We start from the raw sequence: 25,275 nt of genomic DNA on the forward strand, positions 1-25,275 counted from the left end.
TTGTTGAGATCTCGCAACAAACCTGCTGTGTCCATTATAATGGGCCCCATGCTCCATGTTAGCTTTGAGCACCCAAAGCTACCAGGCACAAACACAGCTTGGAATTATGGTAAAGAGATATCAATGGTGCAATATTAAAGACACATAAGCAAGGGGTTGGCTCATCCCACCAAGCACTACCTACATATTACTTTTACATGAGCAGACTTTTTATATGTGTCGTGATAATTAAATGGTGAAACACCTATTTATTCCATATTAACTCCATATCATAACTCTACAAACTGTGAAAAAGTCTAGAGGGGCATATACTTATGCAAAATAAAGTGAAGGTGGCTTTAGTTAATAGCATTCCCAGTTATGTGGTAAGAATTAATTATTTTTGGCCCCCTCCTAAGCATCAGCCTATATGGTAGATCCAGTTTGGAGTTCCCCGAAAGGCATGTGAGAGACAAAGTAAATGTAAAAAAGTAGAACTTTTTTGCCAACATACTTACTTAGTTCTTTATATGCGCCTATAAATAAAATAGATGGAGTATGGCAAAAAAAAATAAAAATATAAGGTTAAAATGCAAGCTTATAAGGTTTAGTAACACGTGTCATAGTGTGCTGGAAAAGACTTGCGTTATCAAAAGCTGTTCTCTATGTATTTAAGTGATACATGATAAATGATGTACTGCCAACCTGTTGTTTTTTTTTATTATTTTCGGTAAACCATTACATAGCTTTTATACTTTTCTATAACATACAACTACCAGTAGAGATACAGACTGTTGACATTATTATATATCACTGGCTAGTGCCAACAAGTGGATGTCACTCATAAATACAGAAATCTAACATCTGATGAAACTACCATGTGCTGTTTGCTTTATTCACACCAAAAACGGAAGGAAATCGCAAGTTAACGGAGGACCTCCATTGACTTCTGTTGCATTTCTTTTATTTCTTTTTCTGTTTTTTGCCAATCTTTATTTTAATGAGCATGTCCTGAGTGGAAAAATATCTCCGTATTTTTTTTTTCTTACATTCATTTCATTGCGTTGCATTGTGATTACATTTGTTTTTGTTCCATGCATGCTCTACTTTTTTTCATGGCACTGCAACGGAACGGGTGGCAGCAGTGTAAACTGGTCCGATTAATGTTCTGATGTCCTTGCGTTAGCATCTGGTGTGAATGTGGCCTAAGCCTTTAAATATTTATACATGTTTGATTATTGTTTAGGTTTTTTTAATTTTTTTGCTGCCTGTTTTATTATTATTATTTGTTTGTTACTGTATTAATATCAACATAAATCAAGGGATATCACATTTTTGCTGACTTTCGATAGATGTGCATGTGCTTTGATGACCATAGTTTTTAACTCTAATTAGTAAAGGTCATAGTAGCTGCATCCAAGGAGTCTTGCTTGTTTCTCCACTTGTCATATGAGGAGAGCTGTTCTGCCTTTCATAAATAACCGGAACAGATTTGTCCAGCTCACTGCTGTATTCCTCTTATCTGAGTTGGATTAGAACACACAGTGCTGTAAACAGATGCTTCATTTTTGGCAACAGAATGCTTAAGCATCACTAGGCATTTAACTGTAAGTTCAGCTTATTATTATATCACATTTATCTTTTTACGTAAATCAGCTATCATACGTTAACAAGGCTTTCAATGCATTTCTGAAATAATGACATAATGTTTGTACAAGATCTCAGCATCTGTGGATCACTGCAAATGTAAGCTATGTCTTTAACACTTTTATCCTTTAATAAATGTATAGTGCAGGCTTAAAATGTGAATATATTTTGAGGTTTATTAATTTATATTCGTGTTCAAGAGATTTATAGCTGTTTGCATTTTATTTTCTACTTTATGCATTTGTTTTAACTACAAATAAAATGTTGTCTTCTGTGCTTTTTAACCAAACATTTACATCAGGGTGACTAAATTACCTTAACGGATAGGATATATTTTTACTATTCTATTAATGGTTGGTAATTAATGTCCTGTCTATAGTTTGATAAATGTGTATAAATGCACTGTATTTAAAATTAATGTGGCAATCATTGATTTTAGCAAAGGAGTTGCTGCCTCTATCTCGACCATTTTGTAGCGGTATTTAGATATTTATGAAGAAATATTTTTCTAAACAGTTTTACAGTGCTATGAAAAGTCTGTATATGGGTAGATATTTTTAAAGCCTTTTGAGTATCCCTGTGGTCAGCAATAGTCATAGTAATATATCTGAGCAGAAATTTTGGGAGAATTTAAGGGTTTGTTCACACCATATCGCATATGCTAAAGCAGTTGCGTTGCACTGAGTTTGCAGCACGTGTTGTAACACACTGGACACGCTTTGCACAGCATTTGTTTTTTCCATTTCCTGTGAGGTCAGAGCCTTCTATTTCTATCATATACTTTTTTTTCTGCATGTTAATGAGCTCTACTTTTTTACAGCGCAGCTGAGTGCCAAGCATTTTGCTTGTGTGAACTGACCTCATTGAATTAAATTGTTTTTTGAGTGCTATGCGTTTTGCTATGCTTTGAGGAATACACCCCAATGCCTATGGTGTGAATGGACCCTAAGTACCTGAGGTGACAAGCAATGAGGTAGCGGATCTGCACTAAGGTTCTAAACTATTGCTTCTAATAAATTCAAGTTGCCTTTTTCCTCTTAAGTATAAGAACAGTTCAATTTTTAAAAAGACTATTAAGAAAACGATCATTCTAGAGCTAACAATGTTTCTATTTATTGTGGCTTCCTATGTAATAGGGAGTGTGTTTCCTCTGAGGGTGTTGATTTGTGCTGTATTGGTAATATAATTGCTTCTAATAAAGCTGATGAGATTCCATAAATGAGAATGTGTGATTGCGGCAAACATGCAATACTGTCTTTGAGCCCCATACCTAATTCCAAGGTTCATCATCTGAAAAAGAGACCAACCCCTTTCGATTTGATGAGTAATTACAAGCGCCTCCCTCATTCTACTCATTAAGCAAACAGACTGAAATCCTTTAGGCTGGTGAATTGGCAGCATACACTCCACTTTCTCACCATTATGATGCCCACCTAAATTCCTTGGTGTGGTGTTCTGGAAGGGGTCCCCACAATTGAGGGTCCCCTCTCAAAGCATTATTCACTCAGATGCTGAAGGGCACTGGGCAGCTCCAGTGTGGGGAAAGGTTACTGGCATTGGATGGTTGTGTGCAACCAACTTGCCTCCATTGGTGTGTAGTTTGTTGTGATCCCTACTCTATTATGCAAATAAGTTCCTTCAGATTCCTTGCCCACAGCACAAAACAGTTTTAGAAAATGATATCCCCCCTTGATTGGTTAATAATGTTTATTTTGCTGTAAAAAAATTAATTCTGGGGTCATCTTTGTTGTATGCCCTGCTCCAAGCTGCTCTTCTTCCTAAAACCACTTGCCTGTGTACCAAGCCATTAGATAGGGTACTGATGTTTTCCTTGACAAGGGAAAGAGTTTAAGTGTGCAGAAAAATATGGGCAGATGGTTACAAGCTAGCTGTCTTTCACAAGGCCCAAACATTTTCCCTATGATGGTATCACCTTCTTGGCATTGTTGGAGCAGAAGAAGTGGCTATCAGCATGAGGCACTGGTGCTTTGAGAGGGTTGTCATGCTGAGAGGTTTGTTGAGAATGGGGTGTACATGTTGATTTCTTTCTGTATATTTTAATTCTATGATTTCTTTCTGTATATTTTAATTCTAACAGTGGTCCTATAAATTGAAAGAGCTGCCAGGCTGAGTAAGCGAACAAGTGAAAAGCTCATAGGACATTAACTCCCAACATTACACTTGCACACCCCATTGCAAGAGAAAAATTCCAGGAAGTAAAAATGCCCTGCAATGTCTCCCTCTTTAATGAATCAAGCAAGATTGTCATGTATTGTAGCTTAATGATTCAAGCCCAGTGTCCTGGTTATGTATCAGAAAGGCTTTCTTCCTGTTCTTGCTTTTAGTTATACCCAAAAATGCTGCCTGTGTTTAAAGCATGTAAATCAAATGTCTGTGCCGATTGTTTCTCACATACAAATAGGGAGTTTTGCCCTGTAGTTCAGCAGTACAGCAGGGTAATGGTCTCCTGCTCAGCTTCTAAAGCATTATTGAGACAGTCTGAGAAAATGAATACACTCCACAACCTTTTTAAACTGCTGTCTAATAATTATGTAGAATAAGTATCTTCCTGTCGGAGCATGACATATACATACACTGAAGCTGAGCAGCAGCGAAGAGTATAATCAATGTCAATGAAATCATTGCAGTCATAAGCAATCAATGCCTTTCAACTCAGCTTAGCTGTGATGTTTCTTTTTCTTTATGGCAGGTGCCTGTTTCAGTGGCCATGATGACTCCCCAGGTGATCACCCCTCAGCAAATGCAACAGATACTTCAGCAGCAAGTACTGTCTCCGCAGCAGCTCCAGGCACTCCTCCAGCAGCAGCAAGCCGTTATGTTACAGCAGGTAATGTTGGTTACCTTCCCTCAACAGTTAATTTTTCCTGGGTGTTTGAATGTTAGGATTGCATAAGCTCTCTGTCATGTTTATCTCATCTTCACCTTTTATAGCAGTGTATATCACACGTAGAAAAATAATATGCTGTCAGGTGATTGTTTACATTGTCATCTGAAACAGAACATTACATTTCTAGACTTGTCAAAGCATACAAAGTGTCAAAGTGAGTTGCAGAAGATTGTTGTTTTATGATGTATAACACGTTACTGCTTGTTTTAGTCATAGTTAGGGGAAGGCAAATAGGAAAAACTTCCAACCCTTTGCATTAAGTGGAAAAATAATAGATCTGTTTTTTATGTTAAAGGAAGGTGCCGTGGCAGAGATTTATGAGGAGTGAATATATATGCAGTAAAAAGTCAAGTGGTTGAACTACAAGTCAGTGGATTTTTACCTGCAATGAGCTTACAGAACCGGGTGTATCTGTGACACATGAAAAAATATATATCTGTGCTGACAAAATTAAACCAAACACTGAAATGCTATTGTAAATAGCAGTATTGGAGTAATGGGGATATTACTGATCTCTTGAGCTCTGCTTAAATTTGGACAGACAACCTGGGCCAAAGCTCAGTTTAGACATGTAGAGCAAAACAAGTAACTCTGATTTGCACTTTTTTATATGTCACATTGTAATAGTATAACATATTTTAATTGGAAAATTGAGGTGTTGCCTGGCAATTGTTACTACATTTTATTCAGTTCACACAGGTTACACAAGTTTAGCTGTAAGAGTTTTAAAAGGTTTTCCACTTTCAGATAGAATGTGGAAAATCTTTAGACTTGTTCCGCTTTCACCATTGTTGGTCATCAGGTATTTAGCTAGAACTGCCAAACTGCTCTACATCAGCATTTTGCAATGCCTTTGGAAAGATTGCAACTGCTCTCCAGCTGCATAACCCCATTTGCTATCTGACATATTTCAGATTTTTTTTTTCAGATTTTAATTTCCACATCTTAATTTGGTGTGATTAGTCCTAAAGGTGTCTATTCATGGCCATAAATAGTTGTATGTTCTAAAAAATTCCAAAACATTCATGTGACCATTTGAATATGTCTGGGCATAGAGCAATTTCAGAAGACTAGTGCTCACCTTTGGGTGTTGATCATCTTGAAAACCTGTTTGGTAATGGCTAATGGTTTTCAATTGATTAAAAGCAGATAGGCCGGAACACACAAACTCCTATGAGAATTTCACATTTCTATCCTGTGGATGTACATGTCCAAATTAAAATTTGAGGAACTAATTAATGCTGATAAAACAAATGAAGTGTATTGGAATACAGTCACTGTATATTTATTGTCAAACTGATACCTTGTAACACAAACAAATCCCACCTTTAAAACTAGATTTAATTGCCAGTTTCCTCCTCAATATCAAGCAGCAACTACTGATAAATATCTAAAGACATGTACAAGAATATACATATTTTACCAAACTTGTGTTTAGTTATTAGTATATTTTGCACACCTACAAGGCATTGTTGGTTTGTTGACTGTATGCTTTTTGGATATGATAGCTTGACAGTAGAAAATGTGTGAAGCAGTAAATTGTTTTTGGCCTTAGGCGTTTACTGGCTTGTTCCTGTTTTATGTCACTTGATAATTGATAGCACAGCTGTAATTTGCACGCACTATATGCATAAGTGTTTAGGCAACATAGGAGACACACATTTTAAAGTGTGTATTTTTTCTTTATTTAGATCTTTATTAGGGATGATTCAACAACCAGTTCAGAGTAGCAAAGCTTAGGTAATTTGTAATGTATGCAACTTTTGCCTTTATTTATTAAAGTCAAAATGGTTTATTCAGCAACAACTGCAAGAGTTTTACAAGAAGCAGCAAGAGCAGTTACATCTTCAGCTTTTGCAGCAGCAGCAACAGCAGCAGCAACAGCAGCAGCAGCAACAGCAGCAGCAACAGCAGCAACAACAGCAGCAGCAACAGCAACAACAGCAGCAACAACAACAACAAACACAACAACAACCACCACCACCGACACACCCAGGAAAACAAGCAAAAGAGGTTTGTATGATCACTAATGATTAGGAAAAATTATACTCAAATCTTATTTCCTTTAATTTAATTTTTCTTGAGTGAGCATTATATAATGTTAATAATTTTGTGACTAAAGCATGAAAGTATCTGAAAAATAACTATTTTTGTTACCCGCATTAACCTTTTAATGTTGCAACATTAGAAAAATATGGATCTGACTGCTGTAGACAGTCTTAGCATTTCTTCCTTCAGATACGTTTATTCATTAGGACCATCTATTTTTGTGTAGTTTTAGCATAAGATTTGTTTTAATTCACTTAAACCTTTAGCTTGAAAAGTATTCTGCAAACCCCTTCCTCTACAAATACACAGCTATCATTCCCATATCTCCCACATGTCTACAAATAGAGAGAGTGTAATCTATATACACTATACAAAAGGAAAAGCTCGGGGATTCTTTTTTAATCTGCTTCCCCCACTTTTGTTTTTCACATCATTCTATTTAATTTTCTCTTTTTCCTCATCTGACGTAAATGAATGCATTCAAATTTCCACCTGTTTTTTATTCCTTTACAACAATAATAAAAACAGAGGACAACAGTGTCAAGTTTTCTAAAACCACCTATCGTATAAAAGTCATGGTGAAACCCTGTAACAAACAGAGTTAATTCAAGGCTAATGTGCTTTATGCATTATGATATTGATATTAAATAACAATTTGATCTTGTAAATGCATTTTAAGAAGGCTCAGGGAGAAATGCGTGAAAATAATAATAGTCAGATTCCGTGAGAGGTGTTGGTAGATAACAACGTATGCTTGCTGTGGTAAACAGTATATGCTTGAAATAATTTCAAGTGCCAAAAAAGGTTTCTAACGCAATAAAAATTAGTTTGCTGGATCAGCAATCACAGAGGATCCAAAGGATGTTTTTGTAATCTAAAGGTGCCCATACACTGCACGATTATCGTACGATAATCGTATGCGATCGGGTTTTCGTACGATAATCGAGCAGTGTGAACGGAGACGTGCGACCGTTTCTACTGTACGGTCGCACGTCTTCTGTCGAACCAGCATGTTCGAAAACCAGCCGGGAATCGTACGATTCTCGGCTGGTTAGAACGGTGCTCGGAAGATAAATGCTGAACGGGCCGGTGTGCGCACGCGCACACTGCCCGTTCAGCATTGCGGTCATCGGAAGCCCGCCTCTCAGGGGGGCGGGCTTGCGATGATCGAGAGTGCGATCTGCCTGTCCAAGATAGGCAGATCGTACGTTTTTTTAATCCCTTTACAACCATCGCAAGACTAAAGTCTTGCGATGGTTGTAGAGTGTATGGCCACCTTTAGTTTGATTATGCTTTTTGTCATCTTTTCTGGCAGCATAATGAATCAGTGAAAAAAGTTTTAATTTTCTTTATGTGTAAATCGCCATTGTTACCAATGTATTAATTTCAGATGGTACTGTCTACTTGTTGGCATTCCATAATTTTTAAAGCTGAACTCCTGGCAAACGGCCACAGGCAGCTTTAAGTGCTGTATTGCAGCAATTACAGGCAGCTAAGATAAAGTAAATGTATGTACTTATATTAACAGCATTCAAATACATTTTACAATGTTACAAAATATATAACTGTATTGAATTGTGTTTTCATATTTGCATAAAGTGCAGCTTTCATTAAGGCAGCATTTGACTTGTATAGTGCAGATAACTTTCATTTAAATATTTAGGTTGGTCTGCATTTGTTTAGATTCCCCTTTGATTACCTGTAGTTTTATGGCAGTATAAAAGAATAAACACATATGTTGTTTAACCCCTTCGTGACTGACGACGTACAGTGTACGTCGCCAGCATCGGGGCTGTTTAAACAGACTCCCGGCGACTTTTGCCGCCGGGAGTCTGTTTAAACTTGTAGAGCCGACTGTCGGCTTTACAACAGAAGCGATCCTGGCGACTTACCTGTCGCCAGATCGCTTCTGCGTCCCGAAGAAGGGGCCCCCCCCCCCGCCGGACACCCCCGCCGTGCTTCCCGGGCTCCGTTGCCCCTCCTACGGGCCCGGGACCGGCGATCTTTGTGTCCGCGGGGAGCTGGGGAGGAGGTCGACGAACTTCCGTTCATCGATCCCCTCCCCGTTCTATGGGACCGGGAGCGATGCAGATTGCATCACTTCCGGTCCCTGGGCTGTCAGTTCTGGGCTCCTGCAGCCCAGCTATAAGCTATTGAAGTGCGATCTGCACTTCAATAGCTTATTTCCAGTGTAAAGGTGACACTGAGGGTCTTTTGGACCCCCAGCATCACCTTAAAGAGGACCTGTCACCACCATCTGCTATTACATGGGGGGGCTTGCAAGCCCCCCCATGTGATAGCAGTCAAAGTAAAGTAAAAAAAAAACAAAAAACAGTTTTTAAAATTAAAATGAAATAAAATAAATCTAATAATAATAAAAAAAAAAATTAAAAGTACCCCGCCCCCGCGAGCACGCGCGTCGCCACGTAAACACGCGTCGGGTGCGCCTACGCATGAAAACGACGAACGCGCTACACATGTTGGGTATCGCCGCGCACGCCGGAGTGAGAGCAATAATAAGTGAGAGCAATATTTTGGGGTATCTCTAAATTGATGACCTGTGGGGCTTTTAAAGCGTCTTTTATTGACTTTTTGGGGTACTGCAGTTTTTCGCCGTTTCACGGTCGCACGCAATCTGTAAACTGGGCATGTTGGGTATCGTTTTACTCGTTGTAACCTCATCTTTTATATTTCATTTAAAAAATGGGTAATTTGTTGTGTTTTGGGGCATTTAATTAAATTTGTCACTAAATTTTGGGGTTTAATAAGGAGTTGCGCTAATATTGCGCAACATAAAAATTTTCAACTACCACCATTTTATTCTATAGGGTCTTGGCATTCAGAAAATATATAATGTTGGGAGGTATAACATAGGGAATATAACATGGGTGCAAAAAATGAAAAAAGGTCCTCAGTCATGAAGGGGTTAACTCCAGTTAAAGTCCAAATTCTTATATTCCAGACAATTTTTACAGTCCCTGAGTGGTATATGCAACATGGCCAGTAACCTTGAGACACCACTGTCTGGGAAATGACTGAGTTTGTTATATTGGACATTTTGACCAGTTTCTAATCGATATTGTCAGTTCTAAATTAGGCTATGTTCATGATTAACAGGCAATGCAAGCCTATAGCATATGCACATCCATTTGAGCATATTGGAAAGAGGAAAACCTTTAATTGTTTAGCATATTAATTTATATGTCCCTGCCATCTAAAATATTTAGGCATCATAACTCTAAATTGCAAAAAGTAGGAAAGCTCATTCGTACCATCCATATTAGGTTGTTTACTTTTTTCTTATAAATACTTGCTCCCTACACATTTGAGAATTATACACCCCTGCAAATGACTCATTCACCTGTTTAATAAGAATAAATTAACAAACAGTGGCTTTGAGAATAGTGGAACGGTTGCCAGCCAGCACAGCAGACTGCCTTAAGTTTCTGCAAATCCCAAATCTGTAGTTAAAGCTTTCACATTTAAATGTATAAAAAAAAATAATGTTAAGCAGGGAGATGAATGCCATATAACTTTTCCATATAATTTATTCAGCTGTATTGTACCAAGATTCCCTTTGGAAAAAAAAAATCACTTTGTCGCCCAACTATAAAATTGGTGAAATATAATGAAAGATGTTTTTTTTTGTATGATACAGTTCAAGAAGCATGCAAAGTTGGCTTATTGTTCAAAAATGGCTGAGCATAAATTTCAAAGTCATGGGCCCCTGATTAATGAACTGCTACTGGAGATTTGGACTGGCGAATAGAAAGTTACAGTTTGATGTGCTCATAAATCAAGCTGACAAGCCGGCTTCTCAGGCCTATCCTGCACTTGTCGGCAGAATGCATCACATATAAACATAATGCAAATATAACATGTTGAAGTAGTTAAATTGATCAGCAGGTATTGTAGACATTGTCTTTAAGCTGCCCATTATGCAAACCTACAGGAAACAGTCCTGACCTCCTGAGGTTTTGTTTCTGTTTGGATTTGTGAATAGAATTTCAGACAGGCATCAACTACAGCATAGAAATTGTTCCCTTATTTCTCTTGAGGCTTTGGGCAATCCACATGACTTGCTCCATTATGCAGTCTGTTTTCCAGTGAGTGCATCAGAAGTTTCTCTTTTCCCCAAACTAAAAAGGAAAGGTCTTCTACAGCAGCTTGTCTCTTTGTGAAGTGTGACTGCTATCTTATATTCTCTGGAGTCCCAAGAACTCTGGTTTGTCTTGTAATGCCTCACAAAATTGGAAATTATACTTTTTCTAATAATAGGGCAATTCTCTCCCTTGAATCCAGCACTAGTATAATGCATTCCAAACAAGAGAAAAGAAAGAGCTAAAAGAATATTGGAATAAAGGCTACATCCCAATTTACTAATGTATCACTGGAGACTACATTCTTGGGCAGCTGTAGATTACACTTTCATACTTTGAAAGACACATCTACAGTTAGAAACAGTTACAGTGCTTACAGTTAGAGTGCTACTTTTAGTTTGTCTCTGTGTTTTTTTTTTAGTTCACTGAAGATTTTAATTTAAACATGTCTGACCTCCTATCCACAACCATCTAATCTAACATTTGTACCTCTGCATTTTGATATGTACTTTTTCGGAGCATATGGAACTTATTAGTAAATAGAACTAGGCAGAATAAAAATGTAATATTTTTATTTCATTTAAGTTCTTAATGTAAACCTTTCAAAAACCCAGGCTGAACATATGATGGAAAACAACGTATAAGCAGAGGTTACTTCCAGTGAATACTGCACGACAGAGTAATCAGTACATCCAAAGATATAGGAAGCTAAAGGTATAACTAAATATCAGCTTTTTCAGAAATAGTCCAGCTTGGCAATACCCTATCCTTCCCTGTGCCTCCGTATTGGTCTTTGAGGCTACCCTTGAATAGGCCCATAGAGATTGTTGAAGGTGGAACATTTTTGTTGGGGGATGAAAATAGTTGGGACCAAGATCAATTTCTACAGAAAAAGCAAGGTTTGCATATGACTTCAGCTGCCTGTAACCTCTGGATCTAGTGGCTTTATACGTTGAGTTTGAACTGCTCAGGTTTTGACAGGTTTACTTTCCTTTTTTTATTTTGAATGTAAGGTTAGAAAAAAAACCAGAATATATGTTTAATTGTTAATCATTTTTTGTTAGCAGCAACAGCTAGCAGCCCAACAGCTTGTCTTCCAGCAGCAGCTCCTTCAAATGCAGCAACTGCAGCAACAACAACATCTACTCAATCTTCAACGGCAGGGACTCATTTCCATCCCGCCAAGCCAGTCAGCTCTTCCAGTCCAGTCCCTACCACAAGGTAAGATGGCTTCTTCACCATCCGGCATTTTTTCATTCCACCATATATATTTTTTCCGCTATTGTTATGTAAGATCGGCCACAATTAAAATTGTCATACACTTTTAGCCCAAGCTCAAAGTCTTGTATGCAATTAAATTCAAGGGTGACCAAATGACTGGCAGATGTCTGTCCAACAAAGCAGGGCAGTGAGAAATCTGATCTGAATGATATTTGCTTTTTGTTTTACTTGAGACATGGCCAAAGTTAAATTTGTTCATATGGATAGACATATAATCCCATATAAAATATGGTGATACACAAACATTCAGGGCTGTTGTAAGCTCAGGTGCCCTAAGTAAATAAGTAATATGCCAAATTGGCAAATATATCAAAATATATTATTATGTAAATTGGAAAGATGCAGCATAGCACAATTTGGGTAGATATTGCAGCATTTCCTAGGATATGCATCTTGCAGGTTAGAATGGCACTTTATTTATAATTCATTTTTTTACAGACATTTAAACTACTTGATGAAAAAAGTAGTAGCTAAATACCAGTGCGTATGCATTTGTTATGTGTACAGGAATTTGACTCCTCTCATACGTAAATACATGCATACATGTATGCTAAGTAAACACTCTTTGACAACAGTTAGTGATTAAAGTGAAACTCCAGGAGTGATCTTTTTTTGCAAACCGACATTGGTCCACCTTGGCTCGATGTAAGGATTCATAACTAATATCTGGATGGCCACTCTACATTGTGACGTTATCCACCTCATCCAGTCAGAGAATTCCTTGTATTCACTGAAAAACAATAAAAAAACAGCCTCTGAATGGTGGCAATGCCAAGCGAGTAACTCCCTGTATTCAGGGTGCAGTGGGGAAGCCACTAGAGCAGCACCTGGAAGAGCACGGCTATCACTGTAGGTAGCACAGACTACTGCAGTGATTTGCAGCATCCCCAGTGGCCCTCCAGATATGGATACTTACATCAATGTTAGTGGGCAAAAGATGATTCCTAAAGTTGCACTTTAATCATGGCAATAACATATATAAACAAATGTAACATTTATTGTTTCAGGACTAATGTTAAGATGTGTTAAATTTTTTGATTGTGCAGCATACAATGCAATTTATTGTAAAAAGAATTAGCCTTTATTGTTTTTAAGGCAATGTTTAATTTTGTAGCTGGTTTAAGCCCTGCGGAGATTCAGCAGTTGTGGAAAGAGGTTACTGGAGTTCACAGTATGGAAGACAATGGCATTAAACATGGAGGGCTAGACCTCACTACTAACAATTCCTCTTCTACTACCTCCTCCACCACTTCCAAAGCATCACCACCAATAACTCATCATTCCTTAGTGAATGGACAGTCTTCAGTGCTAAATTCAAGACGAGACAGGTAAATATATAGCAGTGCATGACTAATGTCTGCTAATTCATCCAGCCTGCTAATACAATTAGTTTCACTTGTGTTTGTTAATGATGTTATACATGAACTTGCATCGCTAAAGACAGATTTACTTTTTACTTTTAATAATGAATTAGTGAAAGCTACATTCACTCCTACGAGTTCTTCATATACTGCAATTGTATGCATGTTGAGTTTTACTAGAACCACACCTGAAATTCAGCAAACAGAACTTTTTTCATTGCAGTGAACTAAAAGGCAGAGGTGCAAGTGTAGCCTCACTGATTAAGGAAGATCTCCGACCAAAGCTGGTGATATTTTATTAGAAGATTTTTTATTTATTTTTTGCAGTGTATTAAAATTATCTTGTTTTGCTACCTTTTTGTTAAGGTCAAGTGCAAACTGTTCTTATAAGGTATATGAGGTATTATGTATTAGGAAGAATACATTTTTACCCGCACACTTTTACCTTTTGACGTATGTTTGGTTTGTTAGGTTTTTATGTGTTTTGGTGGACATAATAATTTACATCCTCAAATGTTTAAAATGTCCACAGAACAAAAATAAACACCCGTATTTTGAGTGTTATTGTACAATAATTGTCATCAAATGAACTGTTGCATAATGTTTAAAGCTGAGCTCCAGGCAGTTGTAAAAATGACAATTAATAATTAATAAACATTACTATTGTTGGTGTTTTAATTTGTCTTGATATCCGTTCCCTTTAGGGCTCATGTTGATGGGTGTTGTTTTCAAATGCAGGTCAGAAAAATCTTATTGAGAAGTAGTTCAGAGACTGCATTTGCCCTGCTTTGCTTTGTGTTGCACTGTGTTTCTTTAGATGCAGCATGTCCTGTTAGGGTGTGTTTGAACTGAAGACAACGCAGGTCAAATGCAGCTGTCTCTTGTCAGATGCTGCATTTTCCATTCAAAGGCAATGCCATGCATTCAAATGGAAATGCAGTGTTTGACTAACACCCATTGACATTAACCCTTACTCCCTTGTATAGCAGCATTTAAAACTGGGAGAGTTAGGGCCAGCACTAGGAGCCATTCATGCTGTATTGCACCAACATGTGCTGACAGTAAACCTGCTGAAAGAGAAGAGAACAAAGTGATAATCAGTATACTGCTGCTTCTTCCTTGTCTAGTCAGCCGGCTGCCTGTGTGTTCATGGCCACTATGCACTACTATTGCATTGGAGGTCAAAGACACAGGTGTGCTGTCTACAAAAGGTGTCTGGATGACCAGAATAAGCATAATGGCAAATCTTTTTGCAGGTTTAACATTTACCATACTTGTATTTCAACTTTGTATTTCGATTCTAGCCTGGAGGATAAGGATAATAAGGATAATTATATTTACATTCCTTTTGCTCTCTTGCCACTCTGTTTGGCCACGTGTGCAAGAAGAAAACCCTAAGTAAGCTCCAAGTTTCATACTCTTTCTCCATCACCAGGCTGCTGGTGCCTAATTAACCAGTCCCCATGCACTAGCATTGGCAAATGCTTCCCCATTTCCAGAAGTAGGGGTATGTCACTTTTGCTTCCTTTGGTGAATGGAGCAGTAAAGGATCGAAGGAAAGGTAAATATAAAGTGAGCCTGTAGCTTTGGTCCTGCATGGGCAATGCACATGTTCTCATTAACCACTTGAGTCTCAAGGCGTTGTTTTTTTTCCCTGAATCCCCTTGAGTCCTAAAGATTTTATTTTGGTAATGTCTCGGTTCCTCACATTATACATTTAGTGTTTAGTCTACCCAAGTGTGTTATACATTGTTTTTTTCAGGACAGATATGGCTTCAATTTGGTTACAAATATTTTTATTTCCTTTTTTTTTTTTTTCTTTATTTGGGATGCATAGTAAAAGATTAGAAAATGCATTTTCCTGTAATTTTTCCCAACACAGTGGTTACATAAATTGGGAACCTCCATATATTTATCCCAAAATAAAATCAACAAAGTCTGCTGATTAAAATGGTATAGCTGTAGTGGTATGGTAAAACTCCGTCAACATATACATTTTGCTTTAGGAGAGCTTTATTCAAAACCCTTTCAATGCTATTTAGCGGAACACTCAGGTAGAAACAAAATGCGTAAATTGTTAGTGTAACTTTAAGATGAGATGAAGTTTTGTTGACAAGGACACAAATTAGCAGAATAATCACTTTTGTGATGGCTACAAATTCAAATGATGCTGCGTTCACTTATGCTTGTGTAGTACATGCAAAAATAAATAAATAAAAATATATATAAGTGTATATATAGTGAAGACCTAATCCAGACTCTCCCATGCAGGTTTGCAGCAACAGTTATCAAGAGATCTCTAGCCGTGATCTACTGCAATGAGAGGCTGGACAGAGTTGCTCAGTATGGGTGCCATTATGAAACGGCACAGGGACAGATGAGAACTGTGACTTAAAAGGTTAAAGTGAAATTAAGGGCAAAGGTCCCGCCCCCACCCTCCCCCCCACCACACACACAGTGCTAATGTAAGGGCTTACCTTAAATGATGCCTCTTAATCCGATCTTCTTTCCTGTAGTTTTTAGCTGTCCCTCCAGCGCTGGTGCTGGTCTCCGATCCAGCACTGACTCCTCTGTCCTCCTCTTCTCTCATGTCCCACGGAGTCTGTGCGGGTGCAAGCTGCTCCATATACTTACCTTGTGTCTCTCCTAGTCTCCCGGCCGAACATCTGAACTGCGCCTGCTCCAAGATCCTTTGCGGCCGCCAAAGGAATATTTAAGATGTTCGGAAGGGAGCGTGCAGCGGAGACACAGGTAAGTATTAACCCTTTGAAAAAGTTTGTTTTTTTAATCATTTTGCATATATCTACTGCTTGCTAGCAGTAGCTATATACAAAAACATGCAAGTGTTTAATAACCCTTTAAAAGACATTGCAACACCTTTTTATAAAACTAAAAAACAAAAACTTTTGGAAATCGTGCAGTTTTCAGTGCAGGATTTTACTGTCAAGTTGGTACTGGTCAGTAAGTGAATATTTTTTCAAGGCAGTTCTTTCATTACCTGGTATTCTCTGTTAAACCCTCCCCAAAGAATGTCATGAGTAGCTTTTAGATGTGCTTGTATAACCTCTCTGTGTGGTATTTTGTTGCTAATGTGAACATGCTCAAAATCAATAAATTTGCTTTTTTTGCAATAGAAATCTGAACCCTACATTGTACTCTCTCTCTTAATCATAGGGGCCTAATAAATGTTATTTTTTTTCCCTGTAAACATATAGTACTTTGGAGTGGTTTTATTAGGTTGAAGGCTAAATACTACAGTGAGGTCATAGGTTGACATTACCATGCACTGTTGTATAGTCATTTATTTTCATCCTTTATTAGAAGTCATCTCTGGCTTTATTTCTTCCCTAATTGGAACATCATCCTGCCTTGGCAGTTGAACTATTCAATAGAACGATTAAATTTTTTCTGACTGCTCTGAGCTGAATTGACCTATTTTGACCTGTTTGTCAGCGATTGTAACCTGACAGGTGCTAGCAGCCGCCAACGATTATGGCTTTTGAGATTAATGGGATGCTATGTTCTTTCTACTACAGCTCATCACTTGAAGAGACTGGGGCTACACATACCCTCTATGGTCATGGTGTCTGCAAATGGCCGGGCTGTGAAAACATCTGTGAAGATTTTGGACAATTTTTAAAGTAGGTTAGATTTCACATTTTCATGAGAAGTGATAATGCAATCAAAATATATTTTTTTAAGAAAGTCAGTTTTGCACAAATATAAGCTTTTATGTAATATGTATATATTTTCCTACATGCACTCATTATTGGATTGCATTTAGGTCCTCAATCTGCTACATTTTTGAAATGTCCTTTGTTGACCCTTTCCCCAAATTTTCACTTTTTTACCTGGAATTCAAATTAAACCGAATTAAATTTTCCCACCTTTCAGACTGAATTTGCTGACAAGGAAAAGGAAGTTGGTAGAGAGGGAAGCATACCTTTATGGCAGGATGCATGCATGACAGGCTGAAAGTGCAGCTGCAATCTAAAGCCATTAAATTTTAAAGTTTGTTTATACTGGTAAAACTGATAAATAGGGACTCTATTGATACACTTATTTAAGCTTTGCTATGCCATATTTGTCAGTTATCAAATTACTTCCATACAGGTCAATTGCAACATGTATGGTGTAGGAATAGTGACCAGCGTGGTTCCCCGTGCAGTAATTGCTATTGGGTATACTTTTTTGTTCAGCATATTGTGATAAAGTTCTAGTTCAGAAATTTTAGGCTTCTTTATTACATGCATATACAAAATGTTCTTATAAGGTATGCAAGTTAGTATTTCATTGGGAATAATACAACTTTACACCTGTAAAGTCCTTATCTGGCATCTTTTGGTCGGTTCATGCTTTTTGTGTGTTTTGGTGGACTCAGTAATTTACATCTTCAAATATACAAAATTCACACAGGACAAATATATATAAAAATGAACTGCTAGAGGTTTTTTTTTCCTAGATGAGTAACTTCACAGGCTGAAGATCTTGTGTTGTCATGGTGCTGTTAACAGGGTGAATGAACTGTTTCATGCTTCATCAACAATTAAGTTAATTAGCTTATTTGAAATGGCACTGCTTTGTTGCCAGGATGTTGGCAGAAACATCAAAAAGATGTGTTTACAAATGGTAGACTATCTGTTAGATATAGAACTGAAACTCCATAACTACAAAACATAGCAAGCAGCAGATAATAGCTGTAGTGGGGTAATTTAAGTACTGCTCTTTTATATAAATATTGAATATTTTTGTTCAAAGCTCTTTTTGTTGATAGGCCCTGCAGAACTATAACATGTTAAAACTGTACTTTTCACATATGAAGGTTATGTTTATGCAATTGAGAACACTACGTTTTCATTTTCTCAGCTTAACCCCTTCATGACTGAGGCCCTTTTTTCAATTTTTGCACCCATGTTATATTCCACATTTTAGGCCTGAAAATGACGTAAAACCCCCCAACATTATATATTTTCTGAATGCCAAGACCCTATAGAATAAAATGGTGGTAGTTGAAAATTTTTATGTTGCGCAATATTAGCGCAACTCCTTATTAAACCCCAAAATTTAGTGACAAATTTAATTAAATGCCCCAAAACACAACAAATTACCCATTTTTTTAAATGAAATATAAAAGATGAGGTTACAACGAGTAAAACAATACCCAACATGCCCAGTTTACAGATTGCGTGCGACCGTAAGTGTTTTTGAATAACATAGTGGGCAGTGTAAATAATCTCTGTGACTGTTATTAACAAAACAGCTTAGAGTTTTTCTAGCCCACAGCATTTCCTTAACCAATAATTTCCCTAACATATTTAGTAATAGGGCTTCCAGGGCCTACCTAGCATGTGTTTGTGTACCGCAGGCCTATGTTAGTGATTGTCATCATGTTAAGTTATCATGTGAAACTGCTGTATAACTGACTGCCAAGTTTGCCTAGCATGCTAATTGCTCAAACCACAGAGCCTTTCCTGAGACTCAGCCTACAAAGAAGAGCCCTTACAGAGATGACTGATTATGTGTAATGGTAGGCTAGTATTGTCAATTGCCTAGGCCACATGGGCATTTTTCATTTTAGTCTGAACCTCTGTCATGTGACATTACTAAAGCGATAGAAAATATAAATATCTATTCCACTCTAGGTTAATATTTTTTTTCTGTAAAAAGGGAATATTTAAAATGTGTTTTGTTATGTTTTATGAGTGATGCATATATGGTGAATTATTTACTGTTATTTAAAACTTTCTCCATCAGGTCCCTCCTCTGCTGATTGACAGCAGGCAGTGGGTAGGTGCAATAGCCAGCCTGTTATTGGCTATTGCAATTTAAAATATCCAACAGCAGGCTGGCTATTGCTCCCAGCAATTAAGTTAAAAAAAATAAAGTTAAATAAACTAAAATTAGAAAGACTAAAAACGTTTTTTTTTAAAAGGAAAGAAAGTTAAATGAATAAAAATGTTATATAGAAAAAAAAATGTTGGTGTGTTGTTTTAAATAAAGGGTTAGATATTTAATTATATTGACTTAGAGTTTTACAATTCACATTAATTTAAATCCATGAAACTAATAAAAATGTCTAATATAATGCATACAATTATTTAACCACTTCAAGACCAGGTGTTTAGACCCCCTTCCTGGCCAGGCTATTTTTCAGTATTCAGCGGTACTTTGATTGACATTTATTCCGTCATGCAACGCTGTACTGAAATGAATTTTATACTATTTTTTTGGGACAGATAGAGCTTTATTTTGGTGGTATTTAAACACCACTGGGGTTTTTATTTTTTACTATAATTAGGAAAAATTACAGAAAATATATTTTTTTACATTATGTTAGGAAACATTTATTATTAGCCAGTTTTTTGGTAATTCTGTATATAAAAGGTGGGAAAAGTCATTTTCAGTTTCGGCCTGTGAAATTTTGCTGCAGGTTGTGCATTGCAGGGCCATTCATTACAATGGATCCTAAATGCTCCCCCCGTCCGCAGTGTGATCACCCGCTCTGGAACACGCGGTACTGCACCGCCCTGCGTTCCAGTTGTGCAGTGCGATTTCAAAATATGTGCATGCCGTTTTATTCTGAAGTAAACTTTGTCTGTAACGCTGCATTTGTGTATTTTATTTTAAATACATGACGGTATTAATGTTTTTTTTTATTTTATCTGATTATTCAAAATTGATAATCAGCTAACTAATCAATTATGAAAATAATTGTTAGCTGCAGCCCCAGTCACCAGGTCAGAAGGTGAGGAGAAATCTCCCTAAAAGGCACATAGAGGACAATAAAACATCTTAAGTTTTAAATCTTTCTTATACTGTCCAAAACTGAACATTTTTATCTGGAGTTCTACTTTAACACAATAGTAACACAATGGTGGCTTACATTAGAACCCATCCTGCTTTCATCAGTGAAGCTCTCATCATTATTTTTTTGTTATTCTAACCATATACAACCATGTTTGTACCTTCTTTAACCTTCTAATCAGTAACAAAAAAGCTTTATAAAAGCTGTCTCTGATACTGTATAGCAGCGGTCCCCAACCTTTTTGGCACCAGGGACCTGTTTTGTGGAAGAAAATGTTTCCACAGACCGGGTTTGGGGCGGAGGGGGGATGTTAGTGGAGGTGATGGGTTGGACGTGGGGGGTTGCAGGTTTCCAGATAGTTCAAGCACATTTATTGTGCACCTCTACGTTAAGGATTCAACCGCAATCTGTATGAGTCTTCTCCAAATTCAAAGGTTTATTTACAATCACCATAACACATTGTGATACTAGAATCCCATGAATCATCCTCTTATGTGTTTCATCATCAGGGCTTAGTCATAGATTTTTATTGTGCACTTTATTTCTAATATTATTACATTGCAATATATAATGAAATATCCCAAATCCCCAAATATAACCCCCAAATCCCATCAATACACACAGTGATGCAAAATACCATCAGCTATACAGGACTACAAATCGCATCAATACAGCGATGCAAAATAATACCATCAGCTATACAGAACTATAAATCTCATCAATAGACACAGTGATGCAATATAAAACCATCCAGGACTAAAAATTCTAGCCAGGCCTGCCAGCAATATACACTGCAATTACAGCATACAGCAATTTTAAGTTACATGCTTTAAAAACATTCTTAGGGTTCTTCTTTTGTTAGTGTGTATCTATGTAGAGTAAGACAGGGAGACTGGCCGCTGAGAGCTTCTTTTTTTCTTAGTTTCGGCAAGCAGGTGGCATCACTGGCAGGTGGACTGATGTAGGATTGGATCAATCTGCACATGCATGGCCATGTGAAGTTCGGAACTACAAGCTAATTATCGGCAGCCACAGCACCGATATTCCTCCACAGCAGTCGAAAAAGGAAAAGTAGTCTCCTCTCTCCTATCAGCTCAGCAGGGAGAGGTGACTTTTTTCAGGAATGGATGTGGGAGCACCTGACCTGGGGACTGGAAGTTTTAGTTTACTAGAGTTCTCTCTGTCCCCGAGGTCACAACTCAGTCAGGCCAGAGGTGCGGAGGAAAAAAAGAAGTGCAGCAGGTGGAGGACTGCTGAGAAGACTGCCCGTGGCCCATTTCCTAACAGGCCACAGACCGGTACCGGTCCACGGCCCGGGGGTTGGGGACTCCTGCTATATTGTAAGCAATCAGACTATTCAGTGACTACATAGGTTTCAGGGAGGCAACCTGAAATTGTTGGGCTGATTATTCATACTGTGGGCATTTGTAGATAAAATGCTTTGTAGAGAGAGTGCAGTTGAGCAATTTACCATATTATTTCATACATGTACGTTAGGAGTGTGTTGTCACACTTAGGAGATGATTTATAAATCATCTGCTCAGTTGGCCATTTGTGCAGTTAGTGTATATGGCATATAAAGACCATACCCAGAATGAACAACAGTGGAGCAGCAAGCACATTTTAAACATGGCGGAGGTTGTCACAATAATACTTGGCTATCTGGATTAAAAAAATGTCTCTATTTGTACGTAGTACATTTTCTTCTGAATTAAGAAGCCGCAGTATAGAGTTCATTTTAGCAGTATAGGCATACGGTTTTTAAGCAACATGTATGCTCATTAAAAGAAAAGCATTGTAATCTTTGTTTTGCTGCATTACAATTACACAAACAAGCCTCTTCAAGCCAGAGGGTGATAACATTTCCTGTTATCTAGTGAATATATACTCAAATGTGAGATTTTATCACCCTACTTTTCACCTATTTACTCTAGAAATTTGTTAAAATGGCAAAATGTGCAATAAAATTGCACATGCAAATTGATCATTTGTCATCACATAAGCATTACATAAATGTGTCACTTGGAAATATATAGTTGCATAATTGTATAAATCCAACATATCACAGTTAATTGTAGATATTTGTTTGAACAGTGTTGTTGGATCATATTATACATTGTATAACAGTATAATCTAGCAGACACTAATTTATGCCTATTACCCAGGGAAATTAACATTTTTTATAAACTTCCAAGTTGGAAGATTAGAGTTTGTTTCTTAAGATGTTAGTAGTTTTTATGTTTACAGATAATATAAGCATAAATGTGAGTTGAGAAAGTCATTCCTAACCAAGCAAGCAACCTTAAGGTGCCCATACACCTTACGATTATCGGACAAAACTTTTCTTCCGATGATCGAACCGTCGTACGATTTTCGTACGACGGCCCCATCCTGCCCCGATTATCGCAAGGTTCAATCAGCGGTAGTTAGAAAAAAACACCTGGACGACTTGCGGTAATTGACCGCAATTATTTTCGTTTGCCCATGCGAACATCGTACGATCAACCAAAGTTTTCAAACATGCTTGACCGTCAAAAGTCGTACGATTGTACAGTACTATCGGTCGGGCACTCTATTCACACGTTACGATTGTCGTACGAAAAGTCGATCGCATACGATTATCGTACGATAATCGTAAGGTGTATGGGCACCTTAAGCAAGTTTACAGTTCCTATTCATTTGAACACCTGAAGTATATAATTCCCTTATTAGGTGATAATAAATTGCACCAAGGGCTGTATCAATGGACTTTTGTTTGCATCAGCTGGTTTTACATTCCCATACAAGTGTATGGAAATACAAAACGTACTTGGAGCAGGTTAAATGCAGGTCAGAAGGAGGTCAAATGCACCTCAATGTATTCTGAATTATCTCCTAAGTGTCTAAACTGAAATCAACACAAGCCCAAAGTCTGTTGACATAAGCTTATTAGTCATGTAATTTGATTGAAACCTAACATTTTTCTCAACAACAACCGTTTTTAAGTGCTCTCTTTTCATACTTAGGGTGGTTATCCTCCCTTTAAAACACAGGTAGATTCCTTACGTGATCACAGCGGTGTTGACTCCTTGCCTGTCCTAGCAGTTCTGCCAGCTTAGTGATGCACACATGGTTACCATACTTGGGTGCTCTTCTGAACCAAAAGTTCAGTAAATGATGAAGAGAGCGTGGCAGGAGAGAGAAAACGGTAAAAGATAAAAAGTCGGACTTGGGCACAAGAAAGGAAAATAATAATATATTAGCTACAGGTTGGGTGGAGCCTAATGTAAAAAGCAATGTTACACTGAGGGTTTCATATAACATAGTGTAATATTTGATCTTTTAGTAGTATCCTAACACTGAACTACTAAAAGCTAATTTGTAATTGACTGTTACGAAATCCAACACAACAGTGTGTGTTTAGCCCCTTTCACACATACGTGATCGGTTCAGTCAAGGTTTACAAAAAAAACTGATGAAATCTGATCAGTTTGAACATTTGTTGTCAGTTCAGTTTACATCAGTGTTGGACTTTTTATTATTATGGTAAATTCCCATGATTCTTTTTGCTTTCCCCCAGCATGCATTAAGCTTGTCATGCTGTATTACGACATCAGTCTCAAAAAACTGATGTAACATGAACTGATGTAAACTGATCAACAATTTACATCAGTGGGGGTCAGTCAAAACGAAGAGCTGATATGTGTCAAATTGCGGACCTCACTTGACACTGATGTCTCCTGATGTAAACTGATGGTCATCAATTTTCATCCGCATTGCCATGGACATGCATTGTTGTCCATTTTTCATCTGCAAACGGAGGGTTGAAAACCTGACAACCTGAGCGCTCGTGTGAAAGGGGCCTTACTCTGTATTATTTTTTAAGTCACTTATTTAAGCCGCATATTTAATAAACACTGTAAGGAACACAGTGCAGTAATCTATAGTAACCAAACCATGTTCACTGGACTGAAATCACATTCTGACCAATTGCTGCATTATTTGCCCGATGTAACTGTTTTACTCAATAATTACATTTTTCATTGTCAGGTAGCACAACTTGGTGGCTCCTCTCTTTAGAAATATTACACATTTAAAAAAGAATTCTTCTATATGGATAAACACCTGGTTTTAGCAATATATTTTATGCATAAAAGACATGGAAAACACTAATATTTTATTAGGGATGCACAGATACTTTTCGAGTACCAGTGCCGATACTTGGCATTTTCATGAGAACTACTAGGGTTGCAGCGGTTGCAGCTGGGACCTGGTTGTGGCACTCCACCACTGTCCTGAAATCATTACTCTGTATTGTTTTAGAAAAACTGTCACATGACAATAAACAAAAATGTATCAGTACTCCTACTTGTAAGTACTCGGCAAGTACCAGTACTCGTACTCGCAAAACTGGTATCTGTGCATCCCTTTATTTATATTTATAAAAACAAAATCGTACATTAAAACAGATGTACAAATCCCAGGAGCTCCATGTGCTCCTTACAAATGACAGCTGCCTCCTAACTTTTGAATTTTTCTCTAGTGTAGTCTTGAAGCTCAAAAGTATCGGTACATGTACTCGTACTTGTACCGAGTACTGTACTTGGTATCTGTGCAACCCTATATTTTACTGTTCATACGGTATGGCTCAGTTGTCTCTGCATAACCAAACACTCAACAGTGCCTATTAGGGTTAAAGTGTTGCATTCAAATTGGGAGAACGCCTATTTTGTATTTGTTATATATTCTCATTCACATATAACTGGAAAAAAAATGCTGTGCTAGCCAATCTCATTATCAATTGTAAAGTAGGTTTGAACACTGTTCTAACAAAAGGTTAAATATCTAGACACATTGAGGGGAATTTATCAAAACTGGAGACAAAATCTGGAGCAGCTTGTGCATGGCAACCAATCAGCTTCTATCTTTCATTTTCAAACCTTACCTGAACAAACTGAAGAAAGAAGCTGATTGGTTGGTAGGCAACTGCTTCAGAGTCTTCTGCTCCAGTTTTGACGAATTCCCCCCATTGCATGTTAAGAAGAATAAGCTCAGAGTGTCCCTAGTTTTTCAATGGGGACAGACAGAGTTTCCTGGTACTATGAAAATGAAAAAGAAGTATGCAAAATCCTGCTACGCAAACACATCTAAAAGGTTATATATATA

At 37.5% G+C, this 25,275-nt stretch overlaps 1 protein-coding gene across 2 annotated transcripts in view; it reads left to right on the top strand.

Annotated features, from left to right (window-relative positions):
• FOXP2 (forkhead box P2) overlaps positions 1–25,275 on the top strand; it is a 213,510-nt gene that overhangs the window by 114,605 nt on the left and 73,630 nt on the right. Inside the window, exons 4-9 of one of the 2 annotated variants that reach the window (XM_018568426.1) lie at positions 4,337–4,474; positions 6,335–6,547; positions 10,487–10,489; positions 11,748–11,904; positions 13,079–13,292; positions 16,862–16,966. In XM_018568426.1, coding sequence (XP_018423928.1) covers positions 4,337–4,474; positions 6,335–6,547; positions 10,487–10,489; positions 11,748–11,904; positions 13,079–13,292; positions 16,862–16,966 — 830 coding nt within the window. The remainder of the gene's footprint in view (positions 1–4,336; positions 4,475–6,334; positions 6,548–10,486; positions 10,490–11,747; positions 11,905–13,078; positions 13,293–16,861; positions 16,967–25,275) is intronic. The other variant, XM_018568425.1, reaches the window with a different exon arrangement.

Source organism: Nanorana parkeri, unplaced genomic scaffold (genome assembly GCF_000935625.1).
Source record: "Nanorana parkeri isolate BGI_ZX_2015 unplaced genomic scaffold, ASM93562v1 scaffold1185, whole genome shotgun sequence".
In the NCBI taxonomy this organism is placed as follows: domain Eukaryota; kingdom Metazoa; phylum Chordata; class Amphibia; order Anura; family Dicroglossidae; genus Nanorana; species Nanorana parkeri.